We start from the raw sequence: 19,358 nt of genomic DNA, 5'->3' as shown, positions 1-19,358 counted from the left end.
TTAGGCAATAGGCCTTTTTAAATAGCGAGCTCTTGTCAAACTCACCAAAAGACTGGATTGTACTTTTGAACACTGATTATGTTCTGGTGTGCAACGGTAATTAACAAGTAATGTAATTAGAAAGCCCCCATAAAGCCAGACTCAATTATTGAAAAGAGTCAATTGAATTGCTTCTGAAAATGTCAACCAGTGAAGATTATAAAAACTATATGAATACAACGTAATTAAAATCACTGTTAGATTAGAGATTTATCTCATATGAAGAAATGCAATCTGAAAAAAAATATTTCAGGACTCCGTTAATCAGGCAGAGAAAGCCTTGGCTTTTCAAAATTTGCAAATTAGGCAAATCATCAAATTAACAGATTAGAAGAAACATAGACAAGACAAAATCAACTCCACGTCATCTCTATCATTTTGTGTCAGTGTTTTCCACAGAGCTCATTGAGGTAACAGCTCAGCCTAGTATAAAATACCAGGTTTCATCAATTCACTAGCCATCAGAACCAGAACCATCACTTCATATCTTAATAGGAAAGTAGATATTCATAAAAGTGACTACTTGCGGCCACTCAAAATGTCCGATTTCAATTAAAATCAAGAAGTGAATTATTTTAACTTTGTATGTATGTGGAGAACACTGAAACATTGCACATTTCATTTGATTGTGAGCGCAAAGTTCATTGAAAGCTATTTTATTAATATGTAGAAGTTACAAAAATGATTAGTTGAAAGCCTGTGCTGTCCTTCGGAAAGATCAGGTACGCCAGGTCTACAAGAGGTGAATATAACATTGGTTAGTAAGCATGTTAGATTAGATCAGAGAGGGCCTGCTCAGTGGGGTGGGAGGCAATTCCAAAGATTTATCAAATTGACTAGAATGTTTGTCTGTCATGTGGGAAGGAGAAATTCCAAAGGCATTTTCTAATATTCCTTCCTGCAATAAAACCACAAGTAAAACTAGTTTCCAAACATTTTCTGCTGAAAAAAAACTTGTTTAAGGTATTTTGTCATAAATTACAGATATCAGTTCAAATTAGGGGACTTGGTACTTGAAATGTTTCCGGGGTTAGCAGTATAGTAGAGCAAAGTGGAGATACCAATGATCCAAAAAGCTATTAGCATTCAGCTCATTTGCCTTTTCCTTTGGGTCTATGTGTTCTGAAATGAAACTGCTACCATGTGAGCAGGTTTAGAGTATTTAATGACGTCTGAATGTTCCTGCCTTCAGTATGCCGAATTGCTAGCAGTTCAAAATGGAAATTAAATGGAAATTAAAAAAAGGTGAAAGTGTTATTGGGGAAAAATGGGCAAAATGAACCTGAATTGCTTTCAAATGAGGATTCTAAAGAATGTTATGAAATATTCACCAGTGAGCAGTCCTTCATAAACTCGCAGCCCCAAAGAGCAACACCATAATCTGTTAGTTGGCTGTGCAATTTGCTGCTGTTAGCAAGGAAGCAAAGATTCAATTTTGTACAAGATCAGATCTGTACCAGACTCAGGTGATGTCCATGTGGTCCCAGAGTCCCTTTGTTCTACATAGTACCTTTTAATGTTTATTCTATATAAAGAATATCACTCCAATAATAAAAGTCTGACCTGAAAATGCATCGCATTGACATGTTATTACTCTATTCTGCCCCATCAGAAGCTGAAGTGTAGCAATCAGCCAAATGGCTGAAATGGTCAATTACTAGCAAGTTGCTTGACTATATGTTTTCATTGGTTGAGAAGAACATATGAGCGCATTTAAATGGACAACAGCCTAACAGGGCGAGGTTGGATTGCATACCTGTTCTATGCCTGGCCTGATTTTATTCTCTAATGACTGGGAAATTCAACTTTCTATTTTATAAGGTGAGATCAAATAAGTTGAAGTCTTTCCTTTCCACAAGTTTCTCGAGCAGTATTATAATGAAAATGGCAGCCAGGCCATCGGAATGCTCCTCCTGCAGGATGTGGGAAGTCAGGGAGACCTCCAATGTCCCTGAGGACTACATCACTGCAGCTCCTCAGTGACTGGGCGAAGAAACTGAGGCTGTAGTTGGACAATCTCATGGTTGCCTGGGAGAATAAGAGCTTCGTAAATAGGAGTTACAATGAGGTGGCCACATCTAAACTGTAGGCAGAAAGTAGATAGCTGACCACAAAGAAATGTAGTATGCAGGAATCCCCTACAGCCATTCCCCTCCAAAACAAGTGTGTCCTGTTCGGGGGGAGAGGGGGTGATGGAGGGGGAGGTGGGAGGGTAACCAGTCAGGGGGGAATAGCAGCAGCAGTCAGTTCTGTGGCACCAGGCCTGGCTCTGAGGTACAGTGGAGAAGGGTGAAGTCAGAAAGAATGATAGTGACTGGAAGCTCGGTAGTCAGGGGAGCAGACAGGGGATTCTGTGGCCAGGATGATGTGTTGCCTCTCTGGCGACAGGGTACCGGATGTCTTGGGGGAGTTGCAGAACATTCTCGAGGGCCAGGCTGAGTGGCTGGATGTCGTTGTGCATGTTGTCAGAAATTATATAGGTTGTAAAAGGGAGGAGGTCTTGCAGAGTGAATATAGGGAGCTAGACAAGATACTAAGGTTCTTAGGAGTCTTGAGGTTTAGTAATATCCACTTTCAGTGCCATGTGGTAATGATGGTAGGAATAGAAAGATAGGACAGATGAATGTGTGGCTCAAGAGTTGGAGCATAGGGCAGGGATTTAGATTTTTGCACCATTGAGGCAGGGGAAACCTGTACAAGAGGGATCTGAACTGGTGGATGGTGCTAGTGCTACTTGGGAGGGTTTAAATGAAAGTGGGGACCAGAGTGGAAGGTCATCAAATGGAAGGATTGATGGAAAGGTGGAAGTTAGACCAATAAGACTCAAAGAAAGGACAGACAAGGGAGAGGTTAAGGAATATGGTGAAAGTGAGGGGCTGAAGTGTGTGCATTTCAACGCAGATGAACTGGCAGCTCAACATTCCAGGATTTCAATGTTTCAGACATGATAGAGTGGTAGGTAAAAGAGGTGAAGGAGTTAATCTCTGCTAATCAGGGAGAATGTCACGGTGGCACTCAGAGAGGGCATACTGGAAGATTCATCCATGGAGGCAATATGGGTAAAACTCAAAATAAGGAATGTGAAATCATTCTAAATGTATTATAATATAGGCCCCTCAATAGCAAGTTGGAGATAGAGCAACAGATATGTAGACAGATCACAGAATGAGAAAACTCAGTAGGGTTGTGGTGGTAGTGGGTGACTTTAACTTCCTCAATATTGAATGGGACTTAGTGCAAAAGGCTTAGATGGGGTAGAACTTATTAGTTGTAACCAAAAGGGTTTCCTGAAACAGTAGGTCACCACTTCGTAGTCATGCACAGAGTTATTCCTCAAAGTTCCCTTAAATATTTGCCTTTTTGTTTTGCATGTGATCTTTCATGCCAACTTTGATGATTTAGGTGGACACAACCCAGTTTCATTCATCACACAATACTTACAGCCAGCAATTACTGCACTACATTTATTGCTTGGAAATGAAAGGCAACTCTGCCAACCTGTTGACTTCCCCTCCCAAGTGATTTTTTTAGACGGGCAACCTTAAGACTTAGTGTGACTAATGTTGGGTCAGAATCTTGCTACCTGCATCTACTGTTTGTGGATTGTTCATTGTTATGTTGGTGAAAATGGGGATTACAATAAAATATGGGTCCTGTGGACAGAGGCAGGTGAAAAGTAGTTAAAGGCAACAAGTTCCAACACCTCGACATCAGCTGAATTGTAAGTACACTCTGAAAGTTTGCACAATAGATTAGGTAAAAGTGACTCGTCAGCAGAGAAGCTTCCACTGTGATTAGATATTACTTAAATGTTTCAGTATGGACAGAGCGACAAATGTTGGCCGTACAGTGATGGGATGCTCTTCTTTAACTGCCTCACAATGGGGGTTCAAGGTGGGAAAGCGTCACTCCAACGCAGAGCAGCGGTTACCCAGGTAACCAGAATCCGATGGAGCAATCTTCACCAAACCTTCAAATGGGAGGAAAAAAATGAGACAAAAGACAAAACTGAAACAAAGTTAAGCAATTTGGAGCATCTTAAAACAAAAGCCTTTTCAGGGCCTTGAGTTTAATCATCCACATGGAGAATAATAATGTAAAATATGGAACACAGTTATATACGTGGCTCAAATCATCCAAAGGAACGTATGCCCCAAAATGTTGACAATGCAATGATGCACATTGAGCATTGCCAGACTCAGATGTATGTGGAACAAATAATTACTGCAACTCAAATTCATCAACCGACTTATCAATATTCACCAGTGTTCAACATTTACCATCAACACCAAGTGTCTTAATTTGTCATTCACACATCTCAAAAAACAATTCACTTCCAGTGAGTGTCTTCAGTTGTTTAGTAACCAGTGTACTTTAGTTTAGTACGATTGTTATGTTGTGCAGAATTTACTAACCAGTGGTAATCTAGAACAGGCTGTATTTTTTTTTACCCGAGGTCTTGAGATCCTGTAAAGGATCAAGCTGAAACTAGGTTAGATTCAGACTAAAATAAGGGATTTTCTTTAATTATAAAGTGAAAATCGGAATGAAATAGAACCTTTTGTTTTGTTGCTGTGTTATTATGCAGGAAGAAGAATAACAATTTAAATCTTCTCCAAGATCAGATTACATTTTAGATCCAGCAAATAAAACAGCACGTCCTAGAAGTTAGATTTCCTTCTTACTAGGTGGTTCAGTGGGTACAGCTGCTATCAAATCTGGGTTCAATCAAAAGAAAAATGCAAATCTGCGGTACTTTACTTTAAGAAATGGTTATAATTTCCTCCCTTTAAAATGCATTGAAACCTAAATCTGTGGGATTAAATGGGCACCGGCTCATGGGAGAGGTGGTGACACCATGACAGAGCTCTCTCTGTGGCAAGAATAGGCTGTCTTGCAGTGGTGAGGATCTGAGGTATGGGAGAGGACCATGATGGCACAAGGCAGGTTGAATCGGTGGGGTAGTGGTGCACATATCTCTAGGTGGAAAACTTCTCCTCCCCTGATGCCCTTCCTTGTGGTTTTAGCTTTATATACTTGTGGCTCCATCTGCCTGTGCGGACCAAGATGATCGGCATCACTGCATCTGGCTACCAGTTGACACACAGAAGCTGCTGGACTGCAGCTTACTATCAGCTTACCGCTCTATGTAATGTAGCAGATAGATATTTAGCTAAGTGGGGTCAACAGCACTTTCAGCGGGCACTGTGAGCTCAAAAACCAGGCTTGCTATAATTTGATAGTCAGCTATTTTGAAGGCTTTCCTGCCAAGATCACTGAAGCAAGGAGTATAAGTCCACCACTGAAGGACTTTCCATTCCAGTAAAAGTTGTCAATAAGTATGCTTAAATGTACCAAACGTTAAATGTACAAAGAACGTCGCTGGCGAGGAGCTAGAAGAACATACATACTTTGGACGATATGCTGCACCTCATCTTCTTAGACTAGCTGTCTAATAGCCAAATAGAACAAGCCAAAGTTAGCATTCAGAAGCTTTAAAAGTACATTAACTAACAATAAAGAATGCAGTCTTCACATCCCACCTGCAACTTAATACATTCCCTATGAAAGAAGGTTTAGTAAGAAGGTTATAAATGAGAATAAGTAGTACAGGAGGAAGTCCAAAAGTCGCCCTTTGGCCATGTAGGGGATCTGTTATATCAACCCTTATACTCTTGCTAAAATATCACTATACTCACGATAAGATGAAATCTGAATAGCTGAAAAGATGCAGTCAGTAATGTTTTCTTCCTTTATTGAATCCATGCCTACATCCTAAACAAACCTACTGAAGAATGGCAGCTGGGGCCTCCAGATGGTGTACCTTGTAATCCGACGGGGCTCCATGAAGCTGGGCGAATCCCTCCTTCGTTTCCTGATCGGCGAATAACTTCTTGATCGGCGGCGATGTCTCTCTGCTTCAGAGTCATGGTGCCGTGGTCCTATGTCATTATCTCTTTCTCTGTTAGGAGGAGAAAATTAATGAATGACTGCACAGGTGCGAAAGAAAGAGAATCCGTCCTACTTCAACTCCTATTCCAATTGATTTCCTCTTGTGCTGTCTTAACAATAATTGTGTTGTAAATATTAAGGCACCAACTTTACTCATTGAAAGACAAGCCCCAGAAGCAGTCTCATTTTTGTCTACAATGCTTTCAGTTTCAGTTCAGTATTAGTTTAGTTTATTGTCACGTGTACCAAGAGACAATAATCACATTAAATGGCAGTGCAGGAGTAGGCCATTCGGCCCTTCGAGCCAGCACCGCCATTCAATGTGATTATGGCTGATCATCCACAATCAGTACCCCGTTCCTGCCTTCTTCCCATATCCCCTGACTCCACTATCGTTAAGTGAGGGATGGCTTGAATACAGAGAACAGGAAGAATTTTAGCTAAACAGGTTGTGGTATAGAATTAGACTCGGTTTGTGTCGAGAATTAGGGATCACAAACTTAGACAAGTTATTTAACACTGAAATAGTGAGAATTTGTATCACTCAAAAGGCTGGTGAACCTTTGGAAGCACACACTAATGTCATTAAAAATCAAGATCAATTTATTCCTAAATAAAAAAATGAATTGATGGATATGGGAATAGGGCAGAAAAGTGGCACTGACTTGGAAGATCAGCCGTGATCTTGTTAAATGACAGAGCAGACCCATGAGGCTGAATGGTGTATTGCCAGTGCTGTTTCTATTGTTCTTATGCTCTTCTCTACATTTCTATAATCAGCCAGTGTCAGTATTTGCACTCAATATTTGATGTAGGCAGTCTAACCCTTTCTATCTGTGGAATGTATTTATCCTGAATTCTCTGAATTTAATTATTTAATTCTGCTGAATTACCTTTATGAAACTAATTTACCTTCAAGTAGCTGCTTAGAGTTCCACTTTTCATAAATAAAGGCTAATAAAATAAGCCATACCCCAACTTGGAATCTTTTTACCTAATTTATCTTTGTCTTTTTGCATAACCAGACTGAATCTAACCACATAGAGGTATGGATGCAGCATATAGTTTTCTGTTGACACAAAATGCTGGAGTAACTCAGGACAGGCAGCATCTCTGGAGAGAAGGTCTCGACCCGAAACGTCATCCATTCCTTCTCTCCAGAGATGCTGCCTGTCCGGCTGAGTTACGCCAGCATTTTGTGTCTATCTTCGATTTAAACCAGCATCTGCACTTCCTTCCTGCACATATAGTTCTTGGTTTTGGGTCTACTATGTGAATGTGGAAATATCAAATGTACTAGCCTGGCTCTGCACGCAATTTCCCTGCTGCACTAATCCATCCCTTGGATGCAAGATGCAAGAGTCCACTATTGGAGCTGGAGCTACCTGAAACTCTCAAGCATTTATGCAGGATTGCAAGTCTATTCATTTGAATTGTGGTTGTATTGCTTTAAGGAAGAATCGCATGAATGCACTGTTACATTTTGTAATTTTTATATTTTACGACCAGTTTTAATTATTTCATAATAAATCATGTTATCATTTTATGACAATTGGTGGAATAATGCATCCCTCTTGGGATCAAATCGTCCCTTACTAACAATTGGCCTATCAGGGAACCACCCTGCCTGCCCTGATCTGTTGCTGGCCCTGATTTGTCACAGTCTGTTCTTGCTTCCTGTTCCCCTCACCCCTAAATCAAATTGAAGAAGGGTCTCCACCTAAACAAGAATTCCAAAACAACACCTATCCATTTCCTTCAAAGATGCTTCCTGACCCGCTGAGTTACTCCAGCATTTCGCGTCTATCTTTGTTACGTTTTATTAAATTGTTTTAATGTTTTAATCATTTAATATTCAATGTTTAGCCACTCTTAAATTTTCACAATTTAAAATCTATAAAATTATTTATTTCATTAAAAAAATCTTTTTAAACAGTCCATCAATAAGCTTGATGGGCATCTCTAAGTTCCAGGGCAGCCTTGGCCAGCAAGATCAGTGATCTGATCTGATCTGATCTGACCTGGTCAGATGAGCACCAAACTCAAGCTATGTGTGTGAGCAGGAGGCTCAATGCACTCAAATCTGAGCCTTTGTGATCCATGGGTAAAATGGATGAACAATGGATGAAAATGGATTAACCACCACGTGCTGCAGTTTGTTGGTAATCCAGCAGAGGGAGCCAGGTTAGATGTTGCAGGGAATTAATGCAGCAAGATGAATATTTTAGCAGAGCAGCATAGGCTTCCACCTCTGCATTGTGTAAGCAAATCACTTGATAGAATAACCACAGTTGGGCGCTGACAATATGAAAATACTGTGCGCAACAGCATATTGTTATTTTACATTTCATCAGGGGTGCACGATGAGTCTGCTCATTGTCATCCCTGTTTAAACTGGTTTCTCAATATGAAAATAGTTTTATCAAAATGACAGCCAATCACTTAACATCATCACCCTCAGGTCAAAAAATGAAACTTGAAACCTGGTGCAGAGCACCACATGAATAAATAAATAAAATGCAATATTAAAAACACCTTGGCTATAAGGAATTAAATCAAAAACAATGGAAATAAATAAGAGATTTTGAGGAGAGAAAGTGCAAAATAGCATTTCTTGCAATATTCAAAAATCTATCGACCTTAATTTTTGGATTAATGTAATGACTGAGCTTCCAAAGACCTCCAAAGTGGAGAATTGCAGAGATTCATCATTGCCTGCATCGAGAAATCTCTCTTTATTTCAGTCTTAAATTGTTTACCCATCATTTAAGGTCATGGCTTCTCAATTCCTTAACCAGAGGAGATGTCCTCCCTGCTGTATGTTGCTACATGTAATGATAATAAAACAAAACCCAAAACCTCTCCTAGAATTTTCTATGCTTCAGTGAATTAGGTTGTCGCATTGCAGGCAGAATGTGAAGGCTTTGGAGAGGGCCCATAAGTTGTTCACCAGGAGGTTGCCTGGATGAGAGAGTATTAGCTATATGGATATATTGGACACACTTGGATTATGTCATCAGGTCATAAGGTATAGGAGTAGAATTAGGCCATTCGGTCCATCAAGTCTACTCCACCATTCAATCATGGCTGATCTATCTCTCCCTCCTAACCCCATTCTCCAGCCTTTTCCCCATAATCTCTGACATATTTACGAATCAAGAATCTATCTATCTCTGCCTTAAAAATATCCACGGACGGCCTCTACAGCCTTCTGTAGCAAAGAATTCCACAGATTTGCCTCCCTCTGACTAAATAAATGTCTCCTCATCTCCTTCTCAAGAGAGCGTCCTTTAATTCTGAGGCTATGATCTCTAATCCTAGACTCTCCCACCAGTGGAAACATCCTTTCCACATCCACTCTATCCAAGCCTTTCACTATTCTGTATGTTTCAATGAGGTCCCCCCTCATTCTTCTAAACCCCAGCGAGTACAGGCTCAGTGCTGACAAATGATCATCATAGGTTAACTACTCATTCCTGGGATCATTCTTGTAAGAATTATGTTCTCTCGAGTGTCGAAGGCTGAGGGGCAACCTGACAAGAAATTGGTGGAAGGCTCTACCCGAGCCGGCTGCCTGCCCCTTTTCCGGGGAAACGTCCCTGCCCGGGTGCGGATAGAAAGGGAATACGCCCTGTCTACGGGCACCCTGAGGGAGTTCCGCGACCGCTGGGCACCGAGGAGGGTTGAAGGTATCCTGGACAAGGATTGCAATATAGTTGTTTAGCAGTTGCTTAGCATATTTGTTTGTCTTGTATTATGGTGGTGTTTTGTTTTATTGTATTGTAAATACTATTTTAATATTTGAATAAATATTTTTGATTAAAAAAAAAGAAATGATGAAATTATGAGAGGCATGGATAGAGTAGATAATCTTTTTTCCACAGTGGAATTTTCAAATATTGGAGGGCACAGATTTAAGGTGGGAGGAGGAAAGTTTAAACACGATTCATGTGACACATTTTTTTACACAGAGATTGGTAGGTGTCTGGAATATGCTGCCAGGAAAAGTAGAGGAAGTAGACATGACAGCAATGATTAGAAGACATTTATGTAAGACATGAATAGGCAGGGAATGGAGGAATATAGAACATGTGCAGACAAATGTACAGTTTAACCTGGCATCATGTGCAGCATAGCCATCATCGGCCAAAGGGCTTTATTCTGGGCTGTACAGTTCTATGTTTTATCATCCCTTACTATTGTAAATTAAAGAGAGTACAGATCCAGTCTAGTTAATTTCTCCTCATCTAACACAGTATCTTTGCTGCAAGAATATCCAAAACTGCACGCAAGAATATCCAGATCTGCACATTTGATTGGGTTTTTTGAGATGATGATCTTCCATTTATATTACTGCAAATAGCATTTATTTTCTTAAATAATAAATTTTGTAAACAGGCATCGTAGCAGAGCAATTATCTCAGACAGGATAAAAAGATAATTTGACGGCTTTTACAACTCTAAAACAGAAATGGAACATGCAAATCAATTAAATGAAGGCTGAGCAATTTTAGAAGACATGAACTTGACCAATTAAGGAAAAAAGTTTGATCTCTTTAACCGATTGAAACTCATTCATTTGGCTTCCTTCCTCTGATTGCCAGAAGCAGGTCCAGAATTTGCAAAAGGCAAGATGATCAATGTTCTGACATTTTTTAAACATAGTAAAGTTCTGCAAATCAAATTCAGAAGAAAGTACTAGCGCGTTCCATTTCTCTGGTATTACATACAGTAGGCAAATGGAATTTGCACAATTATACCTACAATAACCATGTGTGTAGGAAGGAACTGCAGATGCTGGTTTGTAACGATGATAGACACAAAATGCTGGAGTATCTCAGCGGGACTGGAAACATCTCTGGAGAGAAGGAACCCGAGATCCGAAATGTCACCCATTCTTTCTCTACAGAGATGCTGCCTGGCCCGCTGAGCTACTCCAGCATTTTGTGTCTATCGACATTAACCCTGCTCAGCATGGTCGAGGGAAGAGACTGACCTGGACTGCTCCTTCCGAAGTAGTGACCGTGATTTGCTCCGTCCATCTCTCTTATCGTGCGATCGGGAGCATGAGCGGGACACGGACCTACTGGAGCTCCTGGAGCTGCTCTTGCGCCGGGGGCTGTAGGAAGAGCTTTTCTTCTTGTCCGAGTTGTGGCTGCTGGGTTGTTCGTGCTTCCTTGGAGACCGGGTGCGGCTCTTGTTCCTGCTCGTGTAATGCCTTCGATGGTGACGACTTGAAGCATGCCTTAACCTTTAGAAAACCAAACAGATGTTCTTAATTTTTGTATTGTGATCTGACGAGCCTAGGACAATGGGGATATGAACAGATCTTCTGCCTCATCCAACTTTGCCTCTACATCTGTGCATTGTGCATCGCGGACACTCCAAGCAGAGTTTTAATGGACTTGCATGTCCTGGATTCTCTAGGAAATAATTATTCATTTCCTGGACATTGTTGCACGCAAAAGGAAAGGTAGTGATATTAATAATGTGTTTTTTTCTGCACTTTTTGAACAGCAAAATACAGACAGTTCTGCGATAGTGTGATAGCTGCATTCCTGAGAATCTTTGCATTATAAAAACTTGAGCTATCAAAGCAATTATGTCAACAGGGATCAAGGGGTATAGTGTTTCAGATACCAAAGATTTTCAAATATAAAGTTATTTTTAATAGGTGTAAGTTTATTTATGTTACTGCAATTTGAAAATACTAAAGGCGGTATGTTACCCTTTTAATTAGAATATCCATGTGTCAATAAAAGCAAATATTTGTCCATTTCAATGAATACTGGTGGTGAATCGACAGACTGCATTCTTAAGAGACAATAGTATCTGATTATTGTGGGCAGGTGAAATGGAAGCAGTTTTCTCCTCCCTAGACTCTTTTTTTCCAAGCTTTACCGGCATGTCAATTTAAAATGCCTTTTAAGTAGTTCTCTAGTTCCTGGTCAAAATAGCATTGTAACCAATTCCACCCAGGTAATAGAAATAGCGTTCCCTAATTCATCAATCTTGTCATACCTGATTCGCTTTGCAGAAGTATGTATTGTAGGATAATTTAAAATGTTGTAAGGCTGAATGCAGTGAGGCTTGGCAGAAATAACATCTAATTTCCAAGAGCACATCTGCCTGAAGCAGGAAGCAATACTCAGTAGCCAGGTGACAACTTGGGAGAGGTGAACACCTTTATCAAATAAGAAAACAAAAATCTTACTGTTTTATGAGTCTGAAATGAGTTCACTTGGCCATCTTCCTTTTAGAGATGAATGCAAGGTTAAACAGATGCATCTATTAAGAGTGGCAATCCACATTTACTATTGGACAATGGGGTGAACAGCAAAGGTACACAAAAAAGCTGGAGAAACTCAGCGGGTGCAGCAGCATCTATGGAGCGAAGGAAATAGGCAACGTTTCGGGCCGAAACCCTTCTTCAGACTGATCGGGGGTGGGGTGAACAGCAAACACATTTGCCAATTGAGCTGCACTCACAATCTGGATACTTTGCTTTAAATGTAAAATCTCAACTTTCTTGAGATTGAGTTAGCTAAATTTTGGGCTGCTTTTTGAGATGCTGAATGGGTCATTCTTTTTACTGTGACTGCAATTTAAAAAAAAAGACAGATACAGCGTGGAAACAGGTCCTTCACTGCTGTTATGAAGGGACAATTATTGGTAAAATCAGTCAATGGTGGCTTTGTTGAGGATTCTACAAAATTCCTGCAGCAATTTCCTCAACACTTATCTTTTGTATAAAGCATGACTCTAACCAGTACATTTTTGATTCATATTGGCCAGTTTGACCAGAGCACTTCATGAAAGTATTTAAACTTTTCACACTGGCCACAATGCCTTCACAACACCTTAAATAATAAAAATCAGGCATGAATCGAACACAAAGGAGTTTCAACAAAATGAAACCCAAACTCACAGGGGCGCTCATAAATAGTGTGTCCTGCCTTTGGTTGAATAACTATGTGTTGTGGTTACATTTCTGCTAAGCTTGCTTTAATGAAGAAGAATATGATAACATAGACAGAACGTGGGTCACTGCAAGGTGGTATGACCAATTACATGATTGTATGGTGACTGTCTGGATATAAAAGTCTAGAAAATGGATTTGAACCATTTTTGGTGATCTCAGTTATGCTCTAAGATTACATGGATGTTATCCAACAAATAAAATCTGCTTACAAGGAAGCGTATCAGCATTGTTAAAGAGCTCACGCTACACCAATCACACAGGCTGCCATGTGTAAGAGGGAAAAGAGAAGACAGAAAATCTGCATAGGGGAGGGGGGGGCAGCGCAGAGAATGGGATGGGGAAAACAGAGAAACAAGACTGAAATCAAGGGAGGAAAGTGGAAATCGTGGGGCCAGGATGGGAAAATAATTTCAAATGAAAGCGTTATGGAGCTGCTGACTGGGCTTCATGTTATATCCAAGCCCCAAGCTGCACATAATTATTGGGACTAGCATTTGTCACTGTTGACCGCCTGCTAAAGGGCAGCATGCATTAATCAATGTGGCTCCCCCTCTCTGTGTGTTGTACTTTTTGTTTTGCTGTGATACACTAAGATCATAGGCCACAGCCTTGTTATTCAATGTCTGTCAGTGAGTCATAAGATGAATGTTAATGATTTCATAGCATGTGAAATATGATGGAAAATGACACTTGGAGGGTGAATCATGACAGGAAGTGAATAACGTACGCACATCGTACAGACTGCAGGTAGCCACAGATGTTTATTTTCTAAACCAATTTCCAAGATAGGTTTGTCAATGAACTGCAGTTTCACCAATACTAAGAGGTTGCATTTTGGGTGCCAGGTCAATTTATTGGTATTAAGGGAATCGAAATGTGGTTATAGCTACATTTCCATTCCGTCATGTCCAATGACCCGGAAAGCCAGATTTGTAACCTGAAGTACAGGTTCCATGGAGGGAAGGAGTACTTTGGGGCATGTCAACACTGAATTACCTAAAAATGGGTGGACAAGAATTTACGACAGCTGGTAATGCAGAATATGAAGACCGTGTCTTTTGAAAAGCAGAAAAATAAGAGAGGACTAACTTCTTTGCTCGTGTGCTTTTACTCCGGCCTGACGTATGACGCGATCGCGACCGACTGCCGACACTTCCCGCAGAGTCACTGCTAAAGTCCGATTGACTTGGAGAGCGAGAAGATACTTTGTGAGCCGGCAGGATCGACTTCCGTCGGCTTGAGCCTCTGTGAGTGGATGCTGATCTTGACCTGGGCTTTGCGTTTCTTCCCTCAGCGGAGGACCTCCTGCTGTGGCCGGGGGATTTGGACCTGAAACTCCTGGAGTTATGCTTCGAGTGTTTGCCTTCCTTTGCCTTTGGCGACTTTGATGCAGACCTGGGCTCTGCTCCTGGGGACAATGACCTGGAGTCCGTGCTCTGCAGCAGGAGAAAAAGGCTAACCTTAAAAGAGACCCTGACATATTAGCAACACCATTTTCCAATTCTTGCCATATCCCTATGACACAGCCTACGTCAATATTTTATCTAACACAGTCCTCTACAGTGCAGCTCATGCAAGATTTTGCATGCAAACCAAAAACTAATTGAAAATAAAAACCTGGAATTGGAAAAAATAAATAAAGAGTCAACAAAAGTTTAAGAAGGAATAGAATGGAAGAATAAATAAACTTTAAAAAGTGAGCTTAACAGGTTGCTGTAATTTTTGAGGAAAGGACAAGTTTTCTTACAATTCCTGGTTTAAAAAAAACAAGGTGAAGATAGACAACTTGACTGAACAGCACAGAAATGGAAGGCAAAAATTGAAAAAAATTCACAAATGTATTAATTATCACTCAAACAAAACTCGCTGAATAAAACTGTTTTCTTTTTGTGCTTTTTCCTGCAGAGAACTGCTCATCTGTCATCAGCGACCCAGATTATTAATTTTTTTTGTACCCCCGTTTGGTTAACATACACTTACCAATCAGGTAGCATTTCCTCCATTAGTAGGTAAGGTGTGAGGAAAAAGGGAAAAGCGGGGCAACATAAGTGCATCATTAGAGTCACAAAATGCAAGAGAAAAAAAGACACAAAAAAGCCCTTTCCAAGTAGTGAAATATGAACAATGTATGAAATTAAGAATGTGCAAAGGAATTTTTTAATACTACAATAATGCAACTGCTTCAATGCCTAAGTATTGATGAACTAAAATAAGGCCAGTCCGGAGTCTCTGGGCTACCGTCCACATTAGGGAAATATATGCACATGGATCATCAGATTATACCTGTAAAGCTTAGAGCAGGAGGTTGTAAAAAGCAAGGTGAAATGCAGAATGTCTAACTATGCCTTAAATGCAGAAATGGGCCCCTCAGCCTCAGCGACCACTAAGACTTCTTCAGGGTTGAACAGCCAAAGGGAAACATTTTGTCGACAAGTTTCAGAGTTGAAGTTAACAATAGGAGTCCAAAATTGTATATTTTTATGTTCAATGCATTTTAATCGCAAAGCTATGTAGATTGGTTCAGGGCAATTTAATCGATCAAATCTTCTGGTTTTCCCCTTGATTCTGGAGAGGATAGAATATTGTTCTAGAAACCAGTCACTGCTATTTTCTAACCAGAATTTATGTTACTAAGATTAAACCATTCTCTACCAATTCTCCTAGTTAATATGCCCTGGTTATAATTGTTGCCCTGACCCATATCCTCAAAGTTGGATTCCAGACGACATTGCAAGTTAATTGTTGAAATAACAAGGTTTTTTTCATTTTTGAAATGCTTCTATTTGTACAACGTATTTGTAAAATAAACCATCCCAAGATGCTTCATAAAGAATGTGGTTGAGTTGAGGTCTGACTGGTTTAACTGGGCCCAGCTTGATGATTTTGCACTGCCGATCTTAAGTCTGTGACAGTTTCCAGATGTGTTTCTAGAATGTCAGCTTGGGGCCTTTCGTCTTCTATGTTAAAACTGTGGTCCATTATAAGTGACCCGATTTCCTTTCCCAAAAGGAAACATGCTGTAAACATTCAAACACCACACGTCCCAAAAGCCCTATTTCATCATAATAACTATACAACAACAACCATCAATTAGCTTAATTGTTAATTATGTTGATGGAAGATCCCAAATTACCTTCTGGTACAGTGATGTTCTGTGGTGGGCATGTTTTGCAGTGCCATCTTATGAAAAGCACAATATAAAGTGGTCAATACTTTATTTTTTTTTGGAATAATTTAACATTATGAATTATCTGAGCAATAATTTATTTTTTAATTTTATTTCTCCATCAATTTCTTTTCAAGCCTTTAGAATAGCATAGGTGCAAGGAATATGTATTTAGGCTTCGATCAGTTGCAACTACTTAACTGGCACCAGCAAATGGGAGAGAACTAACACAACTCCAAGTAACCCTCCCATCCACTATTGTACTGAATGTTCCTTGAATTACAGAATAAGAAGTGATGATCTGGTGGCCTAATGCTGCCATTTTATATCGCATCAAATACTTTGGAATGGAAAAACAAGATGTTTATTTGTAAATTGTAAATCATGATTCTTTTAAAAGAGATTACACATTGGAAATATTTACCTATTCACTTGGCTTTCATTGGGTTTCAAAAGTGAATGGTTGCAAAATGACTCTATAAAATTGAACTGGGATTGTACACACAAGAACATCAGAGCTTTCAGTGGGCAGGGATTGTTGTTGTTGAAACACATCTAACTTGATTAACAAATTTCAACCTCACTTATTGTTAACATAAAAGAAAGTGATTAAGAAATAACATTACAAAAACTATCTTAAAAATTGGAAAGCAGAATTGGTTTCAGGACTACTTGTAATGAGGATTGTTTTCATTGTTCCCTGCCTTATCAGGATTCTATAATATTACAAGAGGCCAGGAGCTCCAGGCAGAAGCACAGATGCCTCTCCTGCCCTCGACCAAGTTCATGGGCAACGTTACAGAAATTCTTTTTGGCCATTTTCATTTTCTCTCTCCCTAGAGACAGCATTTTGAACACTTGGTAATGTAGCAAAGCAACACCATTCCATGAGACCCATATCCTATTTGCTTCATCCTGGAGCTTTGATATCCGTTTAGTTAAACTGCATTATGAACACCTTTGGTCTCCCATAATTTTCTTTCAAAGAAGTCAAAGTGTTCATTTAAAATCACTTAATTAAAAATAACTCCAACAGCTTCAAGACTTGACTGTAACCCAATTATGCATGGATTTCTTGACTTTATTGTGAAGCAACAAAGCAAAATACGAATCAAGGAAAAGGTATAAGAGGCAACCAGCCATGCATTTTAAGAATGCTGTCATCAGCAGCCTGAAAGCTTGCCCAAACATTCAAAGAAGATGTAAAAGGTGCTAAATAAATATTTGCTTTCCTAATAATCACATTTTCAAGGTAGAGATGTATTTTCTCACTTGACACCAGAATAAGTACAAGAAGGTGAGGACAATGGGATGAATAAACCTCTGCCTGGCTCTATCTGTAATGATAGCTGGTGATCAAAGGTTATGAGGGATGTTTATTAATGTCTTAACCTCACGTTTTGTTTTCTTTTTAAATATATTACTCCTCTAGGATAGGTCAAATCCAGTGTCGAAAACAGGGAATAGCTGGAATAATAATTCTGCCTAATGTACTGGCAAAATACCCACACACTTTATACATACATTTGGTCTTTACTTTTTGAGATCTTTCCCTTGTTTAAATGTTCTATAGTTAGAGAAGAACAAACAACCACTATATTCAGGGTGCTACTACATATGTTAGTAAAGCGACTGAAAATAAGAGAAATAAAAGAAAATGGCTTAAAAGGCATCATTCATGGATCAATGCTACAAACGACACACAGATATGCATCTTAACAACTCTAAAGAACATGAAGGTTAATAAAACACAAATTCAGAGCAGGGGGCTTATGGGAGGATTAATAAATGAAGCAGAAGAACCAGAAAATTTAAAAATAAATCAACCTATAAAATAGAAATCAAATAGATTTAACTTCAAGCCAGGGTGCTTTAACAGACTCGTCTGCAGATGTGTTGCGTGCCAAGGCAAATAAATACCTACCTTTTAACCACTGATAGGAGTGCAATAATAAAAGAAAACAATATTCTCCACAATGGAGTGCAGTATGGGAAAGAGACAGTGACTCTTTAGTAACGTGCCTTTTCACTTGATGCTAACTGTTAGTTTTTCCTCTTTTTTTTTAATGCTCAAACATTGCAGCCATGATATTTCATTCGCAAAATGCTCAATAAAAGAAAACGTTTGTTAAACATAAAAGCCCATCTGCATGCATTGCAATTACATTACAAGACAACTGGCTGAGGACAACAGAAGGTGCACATGGATCATATGCACATTGGGAAGCTCACAGGTGACAAAAAGCACACAGAGAGGGAAAGGAAGCTGTCGATGAGAGAATGGGTGACACAACCAGAACACCTTATGGATACTTTCTAATAGGGAAAGTTAACTCTTTGAGAACTATTTAGCAAATGCTGTTGCCAACCTGATCAGCATTTAGAAAACTATATGAGTTCCCAGGCTTGGAAATTGTCAACAGAGGTTTGTGCCATATTTAAGGTAGGTTCTTGGATACTCAGGGCCAAAATTGTGCTATAATTGTAAACAAAATATGCAGACAGACAGTGAAAGGCAAGACTGAATGTAAAGATGCAGACTCCATGAGCTTTCCCTTCTCCTACACCTGGGTGGTGATCTGACAGTCAGCTGTTCGCTATTATGGAAACGGCTTGTGATTTGGTCAATAAACATATTGCCAGGGAAGATTTACGAAAGCATGTGATCACTCCTTCAAATGCCCACCTCGGCAATGGGAGTGAAAACACAGTTCATTGTGTTTCACCTGCTCCTCTTAAATGAACGTTTCCAACTAAAATTATACCAGTTGATGAATAAAGCAAATTTAATGTTAAAAATTGTGAAGACACAGTACATTGAAATCTGCCTATTTTTTTTTCTGTACAAAAATGCATTGTGCCTAAGTGATTATTCTCCATCATATCGAATGAAAGTGACAAATTAAATGATACAAGATTTGAATAAGTGGAGGCCAGGACTCGTCACTGATGACAACTGAACAGACACTATTATCTAAGAATGGTACAAATTAAACCTTCTGATAAATTGGATAAATATTCTTAGTATATAGATGTTGCTGGCAAGGCTGGCTGTTCTTTGCAATAATGCTGGCGGACCACCTTGTTGATCAACTGTTCCCCATTCTTTGTAGTGATCTGGTACAAGTGGATTTTTACTAGGCCACATCAGAATGCATCTCACAGTCAATTAGACAGGGGATAGCAGTCTGACATTGTTCTGAACAGTTTAGTGTGTTA

General features: G+C 39.6%; 1 protein-coding gene across 5 annotated transcripts in view; it reads right to left on the bottom strand.

Moving 5' to 3' along the window:
- Positions 1 to 19,358, bottom strand: part of LOC129710693 (serine/arginine repetitive matrix protein 3-like) — a 140,400-nt gene that overhangs the window by 2,264 nt on the left and 118,778 nt on the right. For all 5 annotated transcript variants that reach the window (XM_055657863.1, XM_055657865.1, XM_055657862.1 and 2 more), the window contains 3 exons: positions 14,063 to 14,409; positions 10,988 to 11,242; positions 5,864 to 6,001 (listed from right to left, as the gene is read on the bottom strand). In XM_055657863.1, the coding sequence (XP_055513838.1) occupies positions 5,864 to 6,001; positions 10,988 to 11,242; positions 14,063 to 14,409 (740 nt within the window). The remainder of the gene's footprint in view (positions 1 to 5,863; positions 6,002 to 10,987; positions 11,243 to 14,062; positions 14,410 to 19,358) is intronic.

The sequence above is a fragment of the Leucoraja erinacea genome, chromosome 28 (genome assembly GCF_028641065.1).
Source record: "Leucoraja erinacea ecotype New England chromosome 28, Leri_hhj_1, whole genome shotgun sequence".
Lineage (NCBI taxonomy): Eukaryota > Metazoa > Chordata > Chondrichthyes > Rajiformes > Rajidae > Leucoraja > Leucoraja erinaceus.
This window is presented reverse-complemented; position numbering and strand designations above follow the sequence as displayed.